Source organism: Notolepis coatsorum (assembly GCF_963971535.1).
Source record: "Notolepis coatsorum genome assembly, chromosome: 9".
NCBI classification, from domain to species: Eukaryota; Metazoa; Chordata; class Actinopteri; order Aulopiformes; family Paralepididae; genus Notolepis; species Notolepis coatsorum.
Genome location: NC_140173.1, coordinates 134,006,187 through 134,025,594, shown reverse-complemented (window position 1 = coordinate 134,025,594; position 19,408 = coordinate 134,006,187). Strand labels below are relative to the sequence as shown.

General features: G+C 43.6%; 1 protein-coding gene across 1 annotated transcript in view; it reads left to right on the top strand.

Moving 5' to 3' along the window:
• Positions 1–3,562: 3,562 nt before the first annotated feature.
• The window catches only part of slc35f3b (solute carrier family 35 member F3b), a gene marked incomplete at both ends in the record, with an annotated part of 207,838 nt that continues 191,992 nt past the window's right edge, over positions 3,563–19,408 (top strand). The window contains 2 exons of the mRNA XM_084322278.1: positions 3,563–3,657; positions 9,102–9,316. Of these exons, the coding sequence (XP_084178404.1) occupies positions 3,563–3,657; positions 9,102–9,316 (310 nt within the window). The remainder of the gene's footprint in view (positions 3,658–9,101; positions 9,317–19,408) is intronic.

Here is a 19,408-nt window from a genome sequence, read left to right as displayed (position 1 = left end):
GAGAACTGTGAGATCCACAGCCTTGGTTGACACGCGCATGCGCTTTTCCATAAGAAAACAGCTGAGATGAATTGTTTGGTTTATAGAAAAGAGTATTTATTGTCATTTACTTGAAGCTTTGTTTAGCGTGAATGGGTTCCTACCGGATGACGTGGAGGTGTGCTGGCTTATTCCCGTTGCATGGTGTCCTGTTTCCAATTTCTAAAGTTCCAAATCCATAGCGCTTGCGACGGTCAAAAACCGTCTGGGCTGCATGTCTTACATTCCAGTGTCATGTTTTTTACTAGCGCACCAGTCCATTGATAAAGTGAGTTCACACACTAGGGTGCTGTAATCACCGGTTCAAAATGGGCTGGACCAGACACGCCTCCACGTTGTTGAAGCAACACACATCCGAGTCATAACAAATAAAATATGTTATCAATCAAGTTCATTTCAAATCGTTTTCCAAACAATATCGCTTCATATTTTTAACTAAATAAATATTAAGGACTGAATCTGGCTCTAACAAGCCGGCCCCTAATTGTTCTGTAAGAGAACGGTACAATTACCAACAAAATCAGGAGGAGCCAGCCAAAACGAAACAGATTTCATATTCTAAATTACATTTTTTTTTTTTTTTAAACAGCCATGTCCCCCCGACGAGGGATTCAAAAGTTCTGCTTTCAAAAAACACAAAAACTCACGGTCCATAAGGTCCCCCCAACAAGGGATTCAAAAGTTCAGCTTTCAAAAACGCAAAAACTCACGGTCCATAAGGTCCCCCCAACGAGGGATTCAAAAGTTCAGCTTTCAAAAACGCAAAAAAGCGCCTCACAGTCCACGAAGTGTGTAATGTGTGCGATGTCCGTGTGATTCAATTAAATACTTTGGGCGAATTTAACTTTCCCGTGTCGGGAGCTCTCTTCCCACGCTGCAACTCGTTTTCAATCTGATAAATCATCACCAAGCCATTTCTCCACTGGGTCTTAGATGTGCGAAAGCAATGTAATAAATAAATAAAACCAACAATAAATAATGTCATAGAGAACAAGACGGTATATGGAATATAATTTCTTGCTAACTTTCTCGTATGTCCATTCGATGTTGGTGACGTGAAAATGATTTTTGAACGTTATTTTTGTGTTATATCTCACAGGTAGAACAAACCTGAACTTGATTGCCATAAAATACAACATATATTGTTTCTTTACCTCTCTGTGAACATCTACAAAAGAAATGACGGAGCTATGGACATTATACAAAAGTAACTGTAATAATAATTTTTTAAATTTTTTTATCATTCCATTTGGGCTGTGGGGTGCTTAATGTCTGAAGGAGTCGACTGAAAGCTTCTTGTCCTCTGCAAAAGCATGCAATTGGTCCACTGATGGATACATCTTGATATTTGTCTAGTATAGTGTGTTCATTAGATGGGTGAAATCCTCTTTCAGTGCCTCTGTGCCTGTTTTCGTAAGCAGTTAGCCTCTGGTATGCGTGCCATTAGCGTTAGCCACGCTTCTATGCCTATTTTCTTTTGAAAAAAATGATAAAAAAATATATATATTAATATTATTATTATTATTTTTTAAAATTATATTCGACTAAGAGGTTGGCCAGTCGACTACGGCACCTTTCGACCAATTAGTCGACTAATCGATTAATAGGGGTCAGCCCTACTAAATAGCCTACATTCCCCTGAGAACATATAATAATAATAATAATAATAATAATAATAATAATAATAATAATAATAATAATAATAATAATAATAATAATAATAATAATAATAATAATAATAATTAATGTGAGAAATGTCAGGCCAACTAAAAATATTTTCCTACTGCAACCTACTGTAGAAAATAAATGTTATTTTTCACGGGAAATTCACTGTATTATTTTACAGATTACTTTTGTTTTTCTACTTTAACACTTTCAGAGCCGGCCGTGTTTTCCTTTTTACCCCCTTGAATGCCCATCAACCACTTCAATGTTAGCGTTAATATCGCCTAATCTATGTTTTAAATTATGGCTATGTGTCTAATCTGCCCGTCGCTTATCAATGACTAATTTTCCAGTCAACATTGTCGAAGCGGATTGTTTTTTTATCGGTTCATTTCCGTTTTATAGCATTTTGAAAAGCCCTCGTTTTCACAGAAAATAAAAAGATTCCGTGATAAACGCCCTGTACTGGAATATTCTAGAACGTTGTCATTTTTCGGCCTATTTATGAATCGTTTTCAAATAAACGCTAGATTATCGATAGTATATGTGTACGTATGCACGCTGGTGCCGCGAGCTGAAAATCGATTCTCTTATTTCCTGATCGCTCGCACAGTCAAACAGCCATATCACACATAGGGGAAAAGCTTATATCTCCGTGAAAACAGGTCTGATTATCCTAAGACTGGTAAAATAGATTCCTTACCTGAGATCAGATGGTATCCAAAAAGATTATTCCAATTCCTGATCGCCATTCCAAAAATCTATCCTTTTATTGATCCAATGCTACGTAGTGTAAAGACAAGACATATTACACGCTGTTCTGATGGTCCACAATGAATCCGATCGGCTCTGGTTACATGCGTGAGAAGTAAAATGTGGATTCCGGAGTTTTTTTTTCTCATCCATTTTCATGGAGTCCATTCCAAAAGGGTGCATTACCATCTGGGAGACGATAGGGGCGCTTTTTTTCACATCTGAGCGCCTGGTGAGGCTGGTTTCCCAACGGTAGACTCGGTTGATGAAATATGAATTCAGATCGCTAATAAAAAAAAAATCACGCTAATTGTCGTGGTGGGCATTCAGGGGGCGGGCTGATAACACGTGTTATGTCGCTTTGGGCATTCAAAGTGTTAAGTGTAAATGCCATACAAATACAGTAAATGACCTTTTATCAAAATATGAACCATTAAATAACTTGTAATCTGTAAATGTATTTGATTTTACTGTAATTTGACTACCCCCCCCCACCCCACCCACCCAACCACCTCCAATGTACAGCCCCCCCCCCCACCTACCCAACCCCCCCCCCCCCCACCTGCACCTCCTACAATGTACAGTTTCTTCGTCAAATGTATACTCTCTTTTTATTTTTAATTTTTTTAACACTTTTTGTATCAGAGTACTGTATTTGTAAATCTGGTATGTCATAAATGTATAGATGTAGCAGTACTGTCTATCTGTATGTCATATATATGATGAATTGAAAATGGGGGACCCTGATGTAAACAAGACGAAAGTCTTTCTCTGGTCTGCATCCCCTTAACAATTGTGTGTATTGAGCTGTACTGTATTGTACCCATTCTGCAATCTGTTAATACAATTTTCAATCAATCAATCAATCAATCAATCAATCAATCAATCAATCAATCAATCTACTGCAGAAATAACCCACGGGTAATCGGCTGTCTTTTGACCCGCTAGATGGCGCTGTTGCATTGTCCCCGAAGCCACAAGCCCTGCCAGTGTGTATCCAGCACAGTGAAGCGCTATGCTGCCCAGGCATATGTTGGAGGGGATGAGAGGGAACAGGGCGATGTTATTTATCTCTTACCTGGATTTACAATAGTAGGCTCTTGTCATGTACAGCGATGGAGAGGGAACTATCTGGGACCGCGTTGGACGGCCCCGGCGGGACTGCATGTGTTACCTCGGACCCCCTACTTTGATGCCCATGTAAGAATGATTAACTATACACTCTGTAGTCGAGTGACAGGTCTAAACGCAGACGAAACCTGTTGCGCAGCTTTTTAATACTTAAAAAAAAGTATTTATATTTTATATTTTTTTTGCCAGTGCTATTGTATTGCGTTTTGGATAAAAGCACGATGCAATAGGTTCATACTACTAGGCTATCTAAAATGTTCGCATATGGTAATGTTCTCGGTGACAGGGAGTCAATACGGTGTTACACTACAGTAATAATATTACTTTCCCCATAACGAGTCGTGTAACGAATTACTACCTCAATTTCAGTAATAATATAACAGTTACAACGATTTTTATTTTAAACTCGTTACTTTCGGTTACACTCAATTACCTTGATTTGGTCAACACCAAAGATGACAAGAACATCATTGTCGATCTGTAATCTATCCAATGCGCGTCAATAATATCCCCATGTCAAAAGTCGGGGATGAAGGATGCGCGTCTTCTTCACTACCGTGTTTATGAAGGCAGGTAAAATCCTCGACCCTACTCGGTAGAATGAGGTTTCAGAGTAAATAATCAGCGCTGTTTCATCATTTTGGATCTGGAGTGCGACATCTACTTTCCACTAGGAAAAATATCACCTCAAATCTCTTGAAACTGCTATAGCTGCTATCAATCCAACAATAGCAGAACGAGTAAAAAATTAAAATTTTAAAGATACAGCAATATAAGCCAGCTGATCAAGTCTTTAGGTAGTACCCTTGTTACCAAACTTCTATGCTTGGGGGGGGGGGGGGGGGCTGCTATTTTTTTTGTTAATGAGCATATAATGATAGTGATACCACCATAAGCATTGAGCTCTGCGCGTTGGCAGTGCGCACAGTGTCTGGGTCTTCCGGGTGCGTGTATGCTTTTACCAACGCATTCGTGTTTGCGGGTTCCCGTTTTGCGCTCACTGACCTATGGCGCTATTACGCCCCCCTTTACGCTCTCCCCTGAGACGCGCTGTGAAGCACCAGCGGGGCGAGGCGGTGGTTTCTCCCCGCCTGCGTGCGCCTTGCTGCCGCCAGCTTGTCTCACATGACTCGGTCCAGCTCCAGCAGCAGCAGCCGTCTTCCGCCTGCGGTATCCTCCCTCCAGGGAGTCCAGGCCCCCGAGGCGGCTCGTTCTTATTATTATCCCCCATTGTTCAGGTCGACATGGTCGCACAAACACGTAGGTTTCAATCACTGAGCTGTCTGTCTGTTGTTGTGTGTCTTCTAATCGGCTACTGTACATGGAGATGAGACCCCCCACCTCTCTCTCCATACAGTACCAGCAGCTGCAGGTCTGACGAGCACAGAGTTGCCAGTCGATAATTCTTGCTATTTAAAAATATTCCTCTTCTTCTCCCCCACTAGTCCTCCAACGGGTGGTGCATGGTTTTATGTTGACGGTAGATGGGGAAACACAAATAACACTCGTCTTTATTAAATGTTGTTTCGGGTTTTCCCACGAGAATGCACGCCTGGTTGCGTCTATTATGGAGAGAGAGGCGGGGGGTCTCATCTCCATGTACAGTAGCCAAATGATCTCAATTCCTTCTATGCGAGGTTTGAGGCTGTGAATAACAACACCAGCCTACAAACCACGGCAATGGGGGGGGGGGGGGGGGGGTCTGCTGATGGAGACTCAGTGTTCAGGGTAACAGAGCATGAGGTGAGACGGATCTTTAAAAAAGTGAATATCAGGAAGGCAGCAGGACCGGACGGAATCCCCGGCCGCGTCCTAAAAGTCTGTGCCGACCAACTGGCCCCGGTATTCACTGACATCTTCAACCTGTCTGAAGAAGTCCACCATCATCCCTGTACCCAAAAAATCTACACCCGCTTGCCTCAACGACTACCGCCCTGTAGCCCTCACCTCCATAGCCATGAAGTGCTTTGAGAAGCTAGTGAAGGGCTACATCTGTTCCTCCCTCCCCATCAACCTGGACCCCCTGCAATTTGCATATTGCCCCAACAGGTCCACGGAGGACGCCATAGCCCATGTGCTGCACACAGCAGCATCACACCTGGACAAGAGGCAGGGGAACTATGTGAGAATGCTGTTCATCGACTACAGCTCAGCATTCAATACCATAGTCCCCTCCAAACTCATAGCCAAGCTCAGGGACCTGGGCTTGAACTATGACCTCTGCCAGTGGGTCTTGGACTTCCTGACGGGCAGACCCCAGGTGGTAAGAGCAGGCAACTGCACCTCCTCATCCATCACGCTCAACATAGGGGCCCCCCAGGGCTGTGTTCTGAGCCCCCTCCTCTACTCCCTGTACACACATGACTGCGTGGCACAGCGGAACAACAACACAATCATCAAATTGGCTGATGACACAGTAGTGGTGGGCCTGATCTCTGCCAACGACGAGAGGGCCTACCTGGAAGAGGTAGATAATCTGTCACAGTGGTGTCAGGAGAACTGCCTCTCCCTGAACGTCAGCAAAACAAAAGAGATGATTGTGGACTTCAGGAGGTCGGGGGTCAAGGACTACAGCCCCCTCAGCATCGACGGGGCACCGGTTGAGAGAGTGAACAGTTTCAAGTACCTCGGAGACCACATATCCGAGGACTTGACATGGACCACACACATTGACAGTGTTGTGAAGAAGGCACGACAACGCCTTTACTTCCTCAGGCGCCTAAGGAAGTTCCAAGTCAGTCAGAAGATCCTTAGGAACTTCTACTCATGTACAATAGAGAGCATCCTGACTGGCAACATCACCTCCTGGTTTGGGAATAGCACTGCACAAGACCGTAGCAGACTACAAAGAGTGACACGTTCAGCCGAACGCACAATTGGAGGGGGGCTTCCCACCCTCCAGAACATTTACAACAAGCGGTGCAGGGGGAAGGCTAAGAGAATTATTAAGGACTCGAGCCACCCGAACAACTGCCTCTTTGAACTGCTGCGGTCAGGCAAGCGATACCGGAGTCTTAAGGCGAGCACAGAAAGACTCAGAAGAAGCTTCTATCCCCAGGCCATCAGGCTGCTAAACGAACAATAAACACTATGCAACAACCATCAAATGCACACAGCACACACACCCACACGCACACACTCACTTAAACAAACAACACACTGCAGCACCCACTCTCCACACTTTAGATCACATAAACACACTTTATATTTATTGATAAAGGATTTGCACTACAACTCGTACACCTACTGTAAATTGTACCTAAATTGCACCTCATCCCATTTCTGCCTTGCACTATATAGTATTGTATATTAGTACACTGCATAGTATTGTATATTATATGGTAACTCAGTTACGTCTATTCTGCATCGAACATTGTACATATGTCTATACTGAACACTGTGGCCGCATTTTTTTACTTCTAATTTACATGCTATACTATGTTATTTTATCTTATCTTGTCTTGCACAGTCTCTGGAGCGTAACAGTAAGAAGCATTTTGTATAAAAGTATTCTGTACTTCTGTATGACAACTATTAAAGAAACTTGAAACTTGATTAGAAGACACACAACAACAGACAGACAGCTCAGTGATTGAAACCTACGTGTTTGTGCGACCATGTCGACCTGAACAATGGGGGATAATAATAAGAACGAGCCGCCTCGGGGGCCTGGAGGGAGGATACCGCAGGCGGAAGACGGCCGCTGCTGCTGGAGCTGGACCGAGTCATGTGAGACAAGCCGGCGGCAGCAAGGCGCACGGAGGCGGGGAGAAACCACCGCCTCGCCCCGCTGGTGCTTCACAGCGCGTCTCAGGCGAGAGCGTAAAGGGGGGTGTAATAGCATAGGTCAGTGGCCAATCAGAGCGCAAAACGGGAACCCGGAAACACGAATGCGTTGGTAAAAGCATACACGCCCTCCGGGCAGCGTAAAGATTTTCCCTAACGCCTTTCAGTTCCGCGTTCGGGTTCCGCGATCTGATTGGCCACTGACGTTTCTCTCAGCGCCAATCGCGTTACGCCTAGTTCTGCCTCTAACAGCCTGCTAGCTAGCTAACGCCTAGTTCTATCACTGGTTAAGCTTGGCGACTCTTTCGAAGTTGGTTAAGGTTAGAGTTTGGAATCAGGGCTGGTGGTCTATCGCCCTGCTCTAAGACAAACTCTAACCTTAACCAACTTCGAAAGAGTCGCCAAGCTTAACCAGTGATAGAACTAGGCGTAACACGATTGGCGCTGAGAGAAACGTCAGTGGCCAATCAGATCGCGGAACCCGAACGTGGAACTGAAAGTGCGTTAGGGAAAATCTTTATGCCTCCGGGCAGCCTGCTCGTCTGCTCTGAAAGCCCCTTGACTTGAGTGACGTGACGTGAGCATTCACATAGCCTGTTACACCGAACGTTGAATTATGTGGGCCGGGGTGTGTAATGCAGCGTGGCGTTCTCCGGTTCTGCAGCTGGATGCTTCTCATGTAATGGCAGTTAATTTGTAACGACGACTAACGTAACGAATTACTGCCCCCAGTAAAATAAAGTAATAGCATTACTTTAGAAAATAGTAATGAGTAACGAGGAATATATTACTACTTAGACAGCAGCTGAGAGTATAATGGAGGAAAGAAATCAGCCAAAAATAATAGTAATAATAATAAAGAAGAAGAAGAAGAAGAAGAAGAAGAAGAAGAAGAAGAAGAAGAAGAAGAAGAAGAAGAAGAAGAAGAAGAAGAAGAAGAATACACATTTATATATATAAAAAATAAATAGGTAGCCTAATTTAATTAATTCATACTGAGTTGGTCTGATCTTAATTTCTTACATTTCACAACTAATTATTAATTATTAACTAATATTTAAGGTCACCAAATGTCCTAATTGTCTAGACATGCATTTGCAGGAGCTAAGAACAAATTGCCTCAAGTGTTTTAAGACCTCTGGGTGACAAAATGATATTTGATAGGTTGTGTAGCCTATTGCCAACGATGGAGGGACCAAGCGCAGTTTTCTGCTCCAGTGCCTACAAGACGCCCGACTGTCACAAATGCTCCTTCTCCATCTTTCCAAATCGCTTATCATCGATTCATTGCTTAACCACAACCCCCCCCCCCCCCATATAAGTCTATCCTTAGTTATGCGTCTTAATAGGGATTGCACACAGTGCAAAGTAATACAGTATACAACATAAAGCTAGACTAGTCACTTTAGTTTAGTGTCTCCCATGCCACTCCTCTGCGAGCGCAAGGCCACTGAAGGATGATGATTTCCCACCCGCAGCACGTGCTCCCTGCATGCTTATGTGGCGGAAAGTCGCTGGATGGGTCTCGTATTTATCCGTTATAGGAGTTATAACGGTGGCTGTCTTGCAGGCAAGGGAGGTCTCTTAAAACCTACACCCAGTCACACATTCCAGTCTTAGTATTGACCCCGACCCCTATTCCTCTTGTTGTCCAGCGGTCCCGCCTTGCGCCCGCGCTCCCTGCCGCTCTTGTGACACCACCACCACCCCATGTTCTTCCTTTCCAGCGGGATGCGCAAGTCGCCCGACGTGAGCCCCAGAAGGCTTTCAGACATCAGCCCTCAACTCAGACAACTGAAGTACCTGGTGGTGGACGAGGCCATCAAGGAGGAGCTGAAGTCGTCGCGCTCGGTCGAGGACATCAACAGCGCGTCCATAGAAGAGCGGATACTGAGAATCACTGGCTATTATGGATACCGGCCCTGGAATGCGTCCTACAATAGTAAGTGGACACGTTCCTATTACATTTGCATGGGAGACGTGTAAAACCTTGTCTTTTGGATTATTGACATTAGAGTAGGCTGTGTCTTCCAAAGCTGTGTGTGTGTGTGTGTGTGTGTGTGTGTGTGTGTGTGTGTGTGTGTGTCTGTGTGTGTGTGTCTGTGTGTGTGTGTGTGTGTGTGTGTGTGTGTGTGTATGTGTGTGTGTGTGTGTGTTGTGTGTGTGTGTGTTGTGTGTGTGTGTGTGTGTGTGTGTGTGTGTGTGTGTGTGTTGTGTGTGTGTGTGTGTGTGTGTGTGTGTGTCTGTCTGTGGGGGGGGGAGGGGGGTGTAGTGGCAGCCTGAAGGTTAAAGAGGCAAGGTTGCTGGTTCCACTCCCCTGGGGGACATCTGCGTGGGAAAAGTGAATGAGTAATCACGCTCTCCTCTCCCTCAACAGCTATCACTGAGTTAAGTGTTTTTCACTAATGCACTGCTGGGCGACTGAGTGACTGAGCTGCTTGTGGCTATAGGCTGTACTGAGCAGCTACTGGTGTGCTAGTAGGCTGTACTGAGCAGCTACTGGTGTGCTAGTAGGCTGTACTGAGCAGCTACTGGTGTGCTAGTAGGCTGTACTGAGCAGCTACTGGTGTGCTAGTAAGCTGTACTGGGAAGCTACTGGTGTGTGTAGCTCAAGGAGCACTATATGGCAGAAATGTGAGTATGAAGCAGGCCCAGTATGAAGCAGGTCCAGTCGGTGTGAGTATGAAGCAGGTCCAGTATGAAGCAGGCCCAGTAGGTGTGAGTATGAAGCAGGTCCAGTAGGTGTGAGTATGAAACAGGCCCAGTAGGTGTGAGTATGAAGCAGGCCCAGTAGGTGTGAGTATGAAGCACGCCCAGTATGTGTGAATATTAGGGATGGGTACCTTTCACATTTGAACCGATACGGTACCGGTACCTGTGAATCGATACCGGTACCCAATGGTACCTTTTTTCGGTACTTTAGTCTCTAAAAATGTAATCTACTTACCTCAGTCGTGAAAAAAATTACTTCAAATACACTTTCGACCGTTTTCGGCTTGCCATTGCCCTGACTGCTTTGTTGTTGAATCAAGTCAAATCCTAGGTAAGCGTATATTGTGCGTGTGAACGTTGACATGAAAAGAAAAAAGGTTTTATTTTTATTTTTGGTATCTCACGTGAATCGATACTCGGTAGTACCGACGTGTTTCGGTAAGTACCTTTAAAAGTACCAAATTCGGTACCCGAATTGATCGCATATTTTCCACGAGAAAGCAGAATGCGGCTGATCCGCTCTGCCCACTCGGGAGCTTTCAGGCGGGGTACACGATTGATACTTACGGGAAATGGAACCCAATCTGTTTCTATCCTCTGGAAATCAATGATGTTGAGGACGTATATTTACTAATATTCATGTTGATCGGATTGGGTGCGCTCCAGGCCACGTGAGCGGATCGGCGCGGCCGAGAAATCCGCTCTTCGCTCTTTAAAGCTTGGTCCGCTCCGCTAATCGCTCATGTTGACCCCGCCCCCAAGTCGCTCTCCGCTCGCTCCCCGCTCACCTTGAATCGAGCGCTCCCCACTCCCCGCGCCAGATCGCTCAGCAGTTTTTTATTTTTTTTTGGAGCATGGTGTAAATTAGCTCAAACTACAACAGTCTACACCCCCTGGGCCCCTTAACAATTGTTTGTATTGAGCCGCATTGTAATTGTAGCCATTCTGCAATGTTAAATAACGTTGTTTATCCATTCACTAGTTCTATTAAGCGATGATAGGCTAGCCGAGCCACAATGCTATGGTCGCTGCCATTAACGTTAGCATGTAAGCTAACGTCAACAACAATGGCGTCGATACTTTTTCTAACTGGAGTGAGTGTGGGCGTCTCTACAGTGACAAAGCCTGAACAGGCTAGCCTATCACAGGTTCACCCTTCTCATTGGTTGAAAATGGCCTTCATGTTTGTACATCGCCATCTGTTGCTTTGGCATTGTACTGCATGTATATATTACATCAGTGTTAAACCACTGTGAGCGGCCTGGAGTGGATTGGAGCGGAGGAGAACTCTCGCTCCGGACGTCGCACCGACTCATTTTAAAACCCACTCCTCGCTCACGTCAAAACCGGCCGCTGCGCGCCCCGCGCCGCTCACGCTCCGATCCGCTCACATGCACTGGTGCGCTCAGCAGTTGGATCTGGTACTGCCTTAACCTAATTCGGAGGAAGGTTGATCCTTTGGCTATGGACATGGCCAGGATGAAAGCCAACCAGGTGGAACGGTACAAGAAGATCGCTGGCTATAATACTAAGGAACAATTGAGCTCTAAGACCATGTTAGAGAGGATCGAGATCTACCACTCTGACGAACAATCGAGCTCGAAGGCTATTCTTGAGAGACTCGTTGCCTACCACGCAGATGAACAGTCGCGGTCTCAGGCCATTCTGGACATCACGAAGGAAATTAGGGTCGTGATATATGATTAAAGCAGCATTTTGCAGCAATCTGGTCAGGCTGCAGGCTGCATCCTCCCCCACCCCCAGTATGAAGCAGGTCCAGTATGAAGCAGGTCCAGTATGAAGCAGGTCCAGTATGAAGCACGTCCAGTAAAGCAGGTCCAGTATGAAGCAGGTCCAGTATGAAGCAGGTCCAGTAGGTGTGAGTATGAAGCAGGCCCAGTATGAAGCAGGTCCAGTATGAAGCAGGTCCAGTATGAAGCAGGTCCAGTATGAAGCAGGTCCAGTATGAAGCAGGCCCAGTATGAAGCAGGCCCAGTATAAAGCAGGTCAAGTATGAAGCAGGCCCAGTATGAAGCAGGCCCAGTATGAAGCAGGCCCAGTATGAAGCAGGTCCAGTATGAAGCAGGTCCAGTATGAAGCAGGCCCAGTATGAAGCAGGTCCAGTATGAAGCAGATCCAGTATGAAGCAGGCCCAGTATAAAGCAGGTCAAGTATGAAGCAGGCCCAGTATGAAGCAGATCCAGTATGAAGCAGGCCCAGTATGAAGCAGGTCCAGTATGAAGCAGGCCCAGTAGGTGTGAGTATGAAGCAGGTTGAACATTTTATTAGCGGATGAGACGGTACCAAGGCTTGTATAACCTGCAGTAGTCAAGATGAGATGGTACCAAGGCTTGTATAACCTGCAGTAGTCAAGGTGAGACTGTACTAAGGCTTGTATAACATGCAGTAGTCAAGATGAGACAGTACCAACCAAGGCTTGTATAACCTGCAAGGTGGTATTTGGAGTAAGGAAGGACTAGGAGCATCTTCTTATAATTGATACTCCCCTCCCCATTTTTGCTACTTTTTTGTTCATGTGATTGCTCCAGGATAACTGCTCATCAAGGATGACCCCCAGAAGTTTAGCCTCAGTTACCTGTGAAGTAACAATTTAAATTCATATGGCCAATAGATTTGATACTGTAGTGTATTTTTGATTGATTATTAACAGTTTGAGTGCCAGCCATTTAACATTGGAAACCCTGTTGAATGCCAGCACCCACTTCAATGATAGCGTTGTGAACTTAAATTATGGCTATGTGTCTAATCTGCCTGTCAACATTGTTGAAACGGATTGTTTTTTTATTGGTTCATTTTCGTTTTATAGCATTTTGAAAAGCCCTCGTTTTCAAGGAAAATATATAGATTCCGTGATAAACGGCATTTACTGGAATATTCTAGCATACACAAACACGTTGTCATTTTTCGGCCTATTTATGAATAGTTTTCAAATAAACGCTAGATTATCGATAGTATATGTGTACTTATGCACGCTATAGAGGCGGGCTGAAAAATATATTCTCTCATTTCCTCATCAGGAATCACCGCGCACACACACACACGCATAGGGCAAAAGCTTATATCTCCGTGAAAACAGGTCTGATTATCCTAAGACTGGTAAAATAAATTCCTTACCTGAGATCAGATGTTATCCAAAAAGATTATTCCAATTCCTGATCGCCATTCCAAATATCGATCACGCTTATTGATTACAGTGTTGATACTGTAAATACATAATCCACGCTGTTCTGATGGCCGGCGATCACTTGGTCTCTTCAGTTGGCCTTGACGGAAAAGTAAAATGAGGAAACTGACCACTCCCCCTGCATCAGTCTAATGTAATGGGGTGCAGTACCACAGGGAGAGACGATAGGGGGCGGTATCTTCCCAATTGAGCTCAGAGAGACTCTGCAGCACTAACCCGAGGCTCGATTGATGAAATATGAATTCAAATCGAAAAAAAAAAAAAAGGCAAACAGACGCTATATAGCGTCGGGGGCACTCAAAGGTCGGCATGAACTAACTCTTTCAGTGCCACTCACGAGATTTCTCGTGTTTTTTTATAGGTGGTTGCTAGCCACTCACGAGATTTCTCGGAATTATTTTTTTTTATTTTTTTTTGCGATCTGAAAAATTATTGCATCACCCGAGCCTACCCGAGTATTGCCGAGCTGCGCCGGTGATCACTGTGGAAAAAAGCGCCCCCTGTCGTCTCCCAGATGACATAAGTGATTTTGGAATGGACTCAATGAAAATGAATGGGGAAAAAAATCCGGTACTCCACATTTTCCAGTTCACTGATCCAGCCGGGGTTACTAGAGTTCATTCTGGAGCCTCAGATCCCCGCGGATCATGGAGATCCACTGTGTCGCGTTGGATCCATACACGTATCGATTTTTTCGAATGGTGATCAGGAATTGGAATATACCAGTTGGATACCATCTGATGTCAGGTAAGGACTCTATGTTATCAGTGGTAGGATCAAGTTTGATGAAGTTATAAGCTGTTTTGTGAAATGTCTTCTTTCGGTTTCAATGTAAAACTCCGAGAGGAAATCAACGAGGCGATTATCCGCGCGCGGCCGTAATGTGCGTGCGTGCACGTATAATATTGATCATCTAGCGTTTATTTGAAAACGATTCATAAAAAGGCCGACGAATATCAACGTTGTGGAATATTCCACTAAAAGACGATTTTCATAGAATGCTCCAGAATGAGCTGTTTTTTATATCAAAACGGGGGCTTTTCTAACTGCTCTGAAACGGCAACGACGCGATAAAAAAACAATCTGCCTTCACAGCACTGTCTGGAAAATAGTCTTTGATAATGCGATGGGCAGATTAGACACATAGCCATAATTTAAAACATAGATTAGGCGATATTAATGTTAACATTGGCGCGGATGGTGGCATTCAAGCGGTAAAATGGAAAACCAGGCGTGGCACTGAAAGAGTTAACGACAAAAAGCGTCCGTGGCAACCAAAGTGTTAATGGTTATTCAACATTATTATAGCATTATTCAGAATGGCTAGTTGAGAGCAGACCACATTCTAGATTGACCTTTTGTTACCAACTGAAGTGATCACAACACACACCTGCTCTAGAGAGGTGTCCATAACTGGTTCTCTCTCCTTAGTGCATGTTTGGAACCAAAAACAATGCATTTAGTCTCAAGACAGATTCAAGACCAGATTACCTTTGGTTACCCAGTCCAATATCAAGTTTACTTAATTTCCAAGAATAATATTGAACTCTGTATAAACTGTGGAATCATCAGCAAACATGCAGTAGCTAAACGGGTTTTCCTCATAACAAGTGGCATATCATTAGTAAAAATAGAATAGAGCAAAGGCAGCTCCCCTGGGGAACCCAATACTGTACCATTCATCATACAGTATCTTTAGTAAAACTAGAATAGAGCAGTGACACCATGCTGTACTGCTCTCACGGCAGAAAAAAAGTAAACACAGTTAAGGTAAACATTAGATAAATAACTCATCCAATTAAGGGCAGAAAAAACGAAAACCATGCACATCAAGTTTCATTAGGAGCTTCTCACGATCCATTAAATCAAATGCAGTGGTAAAATCAAGTAGAACAGCACCCACAATGCTTTTCCTGTCTATATGGCTTAATCACATGATCGGTCATCTGCATTAAGGCTAGGGCTGGGTATCGCCACTGATTTCCCGAATCGATTCGATTCGATTCACAAGGTCTGGAATCGATTCGATTTCAGATTAAATTATATTCCGATTCACATGGTCCCGAATCGAATCAAATCAATTTCTGAATTTTTTTTATTCCGATTCACAAGGTCACGAATTGATTCGATTTCCAATAAAATTCGATTCAATGCTATACAATTTTAATGGTTCAAGGAACCCTCTAACTAACATGTTGCATTGTTAAAAATATCAATGTTTACATTAAGAATTGACTCTCAAGCAGTTACATGAATGTACTTTTTATTGGAACATTGGCTTTTGCATATGTCACGTCTGGGTGATGTCTCAGTAAGTGGTTTCGTAGATTTGTTGTATTTCCACAATCATTATCTATGTCTGTCACTATAGCCAATGGAAATGCTATAAATGGTCACATGGGCTGGAAGAACCAATGGAAAATGCCTATCCCGAGGCCAAACTTAATTGAAGACCCCAGACCGACAGTGTGTGTAACGACCAGGAACGGAATTGGCATAATGACTAAATTAGGGGATTAATTAATAGATTTTTTTTTTACCCAGCCCTAAATAAGGCTGTGCTCGTTGAGTGACCCTCCTTATAACCATGCTGAAATTCTCATCAACCATATCAGACCTAATGCCTTCGATGACTAGATTGTTCCTCCAGATTAGATTCTCCAGATAGTCATTCTCAGAATTGTCATTTTAATGCAATGGCTTAGCTTTGATTCCTAGGAGGACCTGTTTTCCCAGATCCTCAGCAGACCACTTGATCAGATCATCTTTTTTGTCATCAATGTCTTTCTGAGAATATTTCAGACTGATCTTTTGAATCTCAGACAACAAGGAATCGGTTGTCTTATTTGTTGAATCCAAAATCATTTGAGTGAAAGCACCACAAGAGACTTCTTGTCTTCTTAATAATTCCTCATAGAAGATTTTCTGATGTTCTAGCATCCCCATAGTTACAAAATCATTCTCCTCACCATTAATCTTGTTCCTGCGACTTGCCATAATTTAGCATTGAGTTCTTACCAAGATGAGAGCAGTTGTTACTCCAGCATGCAGGATTCACCTTGCCTTGAAATGGGCATAATATGGGCTCTTTAATAGGTGGTCTCTGGGGATGAATTGGAAGTGGAGGGGGTGCTCTGTGACTGACTGTACTGACACATAATACCCCTTATGGGACCCATATTTCAGTGTTATTTTCTACAGTCTTAAATATGTATGTATCAAAGATTATTGTGAGAATGGGAGTCAGCTACTTCCAACTTCCATTACCAAGTACATTTATATTCATCACAAAATGAATGAATAGTATTTAACTATTTTCACATAAAAGCTGTGGGAGGCTGGGGTGGTGGTGGTGGTGGTGTTGGGGGTTGTTGATTGACTAGGCCTAGGGCCACTACTTAGATGCAGAAGCTGTTCCTAAGCTGAGCGATGGGTGTCTAGATGGATCTGCTGAACCCATATTGCCTGACGGGAGTGTGTTGAAAAGGCGATAGTCCGGGGCGGGAGTCATCACTCAGTTGTGCTTTTTAGTGATTATGTTTCCTGCTTGTTTTACTAACCCTGGCATCGTACACATGAGTCATACCACTTGAGATGCTTTTGGGACAAGCCAGAGTAGGTCAGGCAAGCATGCTACTGTCAGGCGAAAACCTTGTAAGGGTCAACTTAGATGGAACTAAGATAAACAAACTCTTTTTATGATTGATATTTAACTCTTTGAGAACCACCAGCTTTCCCCATCTGTACCGCCTGGTGCCAGCGTTATTGACCATTTTAGCAATGTTTGCAGACCCATCGTGTGTTCTGTATTATAGCTATGGAGATAATAGTATGGCTCATTTGACAGGCATTGTTCATAGTCCATTACTGACTAATCAGTTAATTTCTACACACTGTAGTTTGTTACACACTACACGCTAAACATCGCCCCTTTCCAAAATAATCCAGTCTTTTTTCATAGATCGCAAGATATGATGCGTTATATGCAATAAGCCCAAATCGTTCTGGTTGATCGCCGGAAACCCCAAATACTCCCAAATCAAAGGTATATACCACACATGTGTCTTCACAAAATCATCAAGGGGGGGGGGTCGTTCTAACTAGAAACTGCGATCGTGTTTGTTGAGCATGTTTTAGGTCCGGTAAAACACGAGTCACGACACTGTGATCGTTACAAAAACATATTTCAGGTTCGGTAAAATAGACATAGAATATACCTTACCTTAGCCAGAAGGTATTCCAAAAAGAATAATTCCCAGTGATCACATCGCCATCGCGATTACCCATGTATATGTCTATACTAAAAAAATCTCGAGGCGATCGCTCTGTCGCTCTGACTCCGATGAGGAGGGGCCCTTGCGGGGGGAAAAAGAGAATAGGTGTATCTACACCAAGCTATTCCAGTTCAGAAGGTAGGTGATACTGCCACCTGGTGAGATTCGATCATCGTTGCAATTCCAACGTAGGCAGATGAGCCAGGGAGACCTAGAGGGCTCCGGCTGACAGTATAGAATGGGGATCAAAGGAAAAGTATACTCAGGTTTTGGCGCTCAACGGTTGGTGAGATAACCTGACTATACTCGGGTATGGCCACCAAAGAGTTAAGGGATAGCTCAGATTTCCCTAGTCCTATTCTTTTTACTTATCAATGATGATGTTGAGTCCTTTACAATCCATGCTGTTCTTTTTTTTAGTACAGAAATAGGTATTAATCAATGACCTTGCATGCTAATTAATAGTTGTCTTAATTTGCATACCCAAGTTTTGCATTGATGTAAAGATTGACAGTGATGTGATATTTGCAAAAATATCACATCAGAATATTATAGATTCAGCTCAGCGAGGGTGCACTAAAACAGTTATCACAAATCAAATGATACATCTGCAGCTGAAAAAATTACACTCCTAGCATTAACTTTCTCAGAATTATTGCACTGGTTATTTAATTGTCTCTGCTACGTATACATTCAATTCTAAATCTTAGGCTATTTTTCACAATCATTATTTATCATTATAAGTGTGGTGGAAGGCCGTCTGGCTTCTTCCCTCAAATACACAATCCCCATTGTCTACCATTCCCCCCCATGTAGACCAGACCACACACCCTTTTCTCTTGGTATAAAGGCCTATGTTAAACATGATTGTTGGAGCTCTATGGAGGATACTAGGCCTTTGTCTTCCTGGGGTCATCCAGCATAACTCCTGTATTTCGATGTTTGAGCTAAATAAACCTGTGTTAACAATCTATATTTGACTGAGTACATCCTTGATCCGGTTAAATTCTTCCACATATGGAAACAGAAATCAGGATATTGGACGGCCTTCCATTATCAACGACACAAGGAGATTATCTCGCATGATTTTGAAGATAGATCTGTGTCACCGTCTATCATAAATAATAGGGAGGAGGGCAGAAGCAATTTTGTCACCACAGTATTTTCCCCGGAGGTTGTCTGATCACGTCTCTAAACGGCACACAGGCAGCAGGCCATGTCGTTGGCATAGGTTCACATTCAACCAAGTGTGATCTGGGATTAGAATCTTGTGAACTGAAGTTCCTCTTTCGCTATGTTATAGGCAGTGTTTGAACTTGACGACCGCTTCATTGTCCTCCGTTGAGCGATTACTCTCGTCTAACCTAGTTTCTTGTCGTTGCACAACTTCAAAGTTTCACACTTAAACTGTGTTGACCTGATAACTACCGTAATTCCTCTAATAGTAACCCCGGCTTGTATTTGTTTCAACTGTAGCGGGTACCAGGCTTGTATTAGGAGGAGGCCTATATAAGAGGGAGGCCTATATTTCAAATTTTCAAACGGATCATAATGAATAAATCAACATTTTGTGTCAGTTTGAATCCAGTAAAATGTACTGGGTTCATTTATTGAAACCAAGTACTGTATGAAATAGTAAACAGTGCAATTACAGGTGGTCACTGGTCATTTCAACGTTTTCAAAGTGAAATCAAGTAACTAGCTCAGTATGCAGCTCAGTATATTAGTAACCCGGCTTGTATTAGGAGGTCGGCTTATAATGGCTTAGCTCAAGAGCGCACCCGGCCATTAATAGAGACCCGGCTTGTATTTGAGACCCGGTTACTATTAGAGGAATTACGGT